The 2,096-nt window shown below is 35.4% G+C and overlaps 1 protein-coding gene across 1 annotated transcript; it reads left to right on the top strand.

The window, feature by feature from the left end:
• Nucleotides 1–202: 202 nt before the first annotated feature.
• Nucleotides 203–1,140, top strand: LOC111617366 (calmodulin-like). Its single transcript, XM_023358668.1, has one exon. It carries the CDS (start codon nt 402–404, stop codon nt 903–905), a length of 504 nt encoding a protein of 167 aa, XP_023214436.1. The 5' UTR covers nt 203–401; the 3' UTR covers nt 906–1,140.
• Nucleotides 1,141–2,096: the final 956 nt, after the last annotated feature.

Raw genomic sequence — 2,096 nt, 5'->3', positions numbered from 1 at the left:
TTTCTTGGAAGCTTTAGTATCGTTAATTGTAAACTTCATGTTTCTAAATAAAAATTACACAGTTTAAATAAGTAAATTAAGTGTAAAATATTAAATAAATAACTCACCTATTATTCTAAATCGAGTAGAATTTGTGAAACGATCAATTTATTAGTTTAATTAACAAACGTTTAAAAAAAATCAAGATGATACGATACGCCTTTTCCTCTTACTTAACTCAGGAAGTATCGGTTCCACCCCTCGCAGGATGAGTGAACTCATCTCTTGAATTACTTGTTAGCATATTTACATAATTATACTTTTAATTATAATTGACTGAGATTTTAATTGCGATTAGTCTAATTTTTGTAACAATTGCAAAATATTTTGTATTATTTTGCCATTAACAATAACCTTAAACTATGGCCGAAAAGAAGATGCGCCAAGAACTGGAAAAAGATAAGGTCGAAGAATTCAAAAATGATAATATTAAAGAGGTATTTTCCATATTTAACAGCGATGACGATTGTTTATCGGGTAACAATTTAAGAAAAGTCATGAAAATGGGCGATGTGGATCTTAGCGAGAAGGAAATTCGAGATATCATCAAGGCGGTCGATCCGTGCGGCAAAGGAAATATCAATTATGCCAAGTTGATATCCATGTTAGCTACAAAAATGAGAAAATCAGATGTTTTCAACGATGCCGATAACGTGATAGTTGAAGCATTCAAGGTTTTCGATAAGGATAACAAAGGCATCGTTAAAGTATCCGATTTACTTCACTCTGTTTCGGGTCTGGAGCCGAAATTCAAGATGTATATGGAAGAATTGGTACTGAATGCCGATCCTAAGAAAACGGGACAGTTTAACTATCACGAATTTATCCAAAAAATGCAAGGAAAATGGAAGAATTATTTAATTTAGATGCTTTGATTTTCAGTGTTTAAGGTTAAAGGGTACATTAGATATACACACAAAAAATTTCATATCGTCCGAGAGAACTTGATTATATTTAAGTAATTTTCATATAAAACACTTAAAATTTTCGTTCGTGTTTCACTTAACTACATTAATTCTTTTAAATTTATTATCTCTGCAAATATCTGATATTTAGCAAAATTGCGAGTCTAATAAAGGGAAGTTTAAAAAGTTAAATGCTGTCACTGTAATTTTTTACTCGTTAATATGTATTTATTTAACCCATTCCTTCTTTTGGTGACTAAAATGGCTTTTTACTTGCAAGCCCATTGTAGATTTGGCCATGCCCAGAATGGGGCACCCGGCCGCCCCATTGTGGGCATGGCCAAACCTACAATACCAAATATCTGGAGTTTTTAGACCCGTTCCCGATCGTATCCCGGGTCCTCAGAACGGCGGACTCCCACTGTAACTGCTCGGCCATTTCGCTATATCAAACTCAATTCATCTTGGATCAGAAAAACAATACAAATATAATTGTGTAATTGAAGATTTGTTCTCATACCCGCATACATATATTTTAAGGGCATGCACAAAACATTGCCCTTAAAATATAAGTACAGTAGACCATCGATTATCCGACCCCCGATTAACCGTCACATCGGTTAACCGACCGTTCTAGTCGGCAAATTTCAAATGTCCACTAGTGATGTGGCACTACAATATTTGGCTATGTCTTGGCTACTTTAATATTATTTTTGTTAAATTTTTGCGTGTTTTAGCTGGAAACACGGCTCGACCATAGAGGGAGGCCAGTATTTAAACGAGACTTAATTTTCTAATAATTTAAAAATAATTTTTAACGATATAATAGCGACGATTATTATTTTTACTGGGAAGTTCGTCGTGGGTTCGCGCCACGATCGGACAGGCTGGCTGCTTGGAGTTTTCCGGGTTTTCTCCTTGCCAATAACGACTGAATAGGAGGCCAGTTCCCCATAAAAGTCCTCCCGGAAGGCATTATTTTCCGCCCGCGCGTATAGGCCGTTCGGATACGGCTGGCTCATCGGTCGCATAGCGATCATAAACGTATGTCTAGTCGGAGAAAGAGCCTATAGAGCTAAAATCTCCATATAAACAACATCTGAGAAGAAAGAAAGGAAAGGATTATTATTTTTTAAAAAATTTGTTAAGCTT

Source organism: Centruroides sculpturatus, unplaced genomic scaffold (genome assembly GCF_000671375.1).
Source record: "Centruroides sculpturatus isolate CEXI.00-Female unplaced genomic scaffold, Cexi_2.0 scaffold5573, whole genome shotgun sequence".
NCBI classification, from domain to species: domain Eukaryota; kingdom Metazoa; phylum Arthropoda; class Arachnida; order Scorpiones; family Buthidae; genus Centruroides; species Centruroides sculpturatus.
The sequence above is the reverse complement of the archived record's forward strand: the minus strand, read 5'-3'. Positions and strand labels throughout refer to the sequence as shown.

What these genes read in the sequence shown, in the direction of transcription:
- LOC111617366 (XM_023358668.1), top strand. Translation starts at nt 402, where the DNA reads ATGGCCGAAAAGAAGATGCGCCAAGAACTGGAAAAAGATAAGGTCGAA.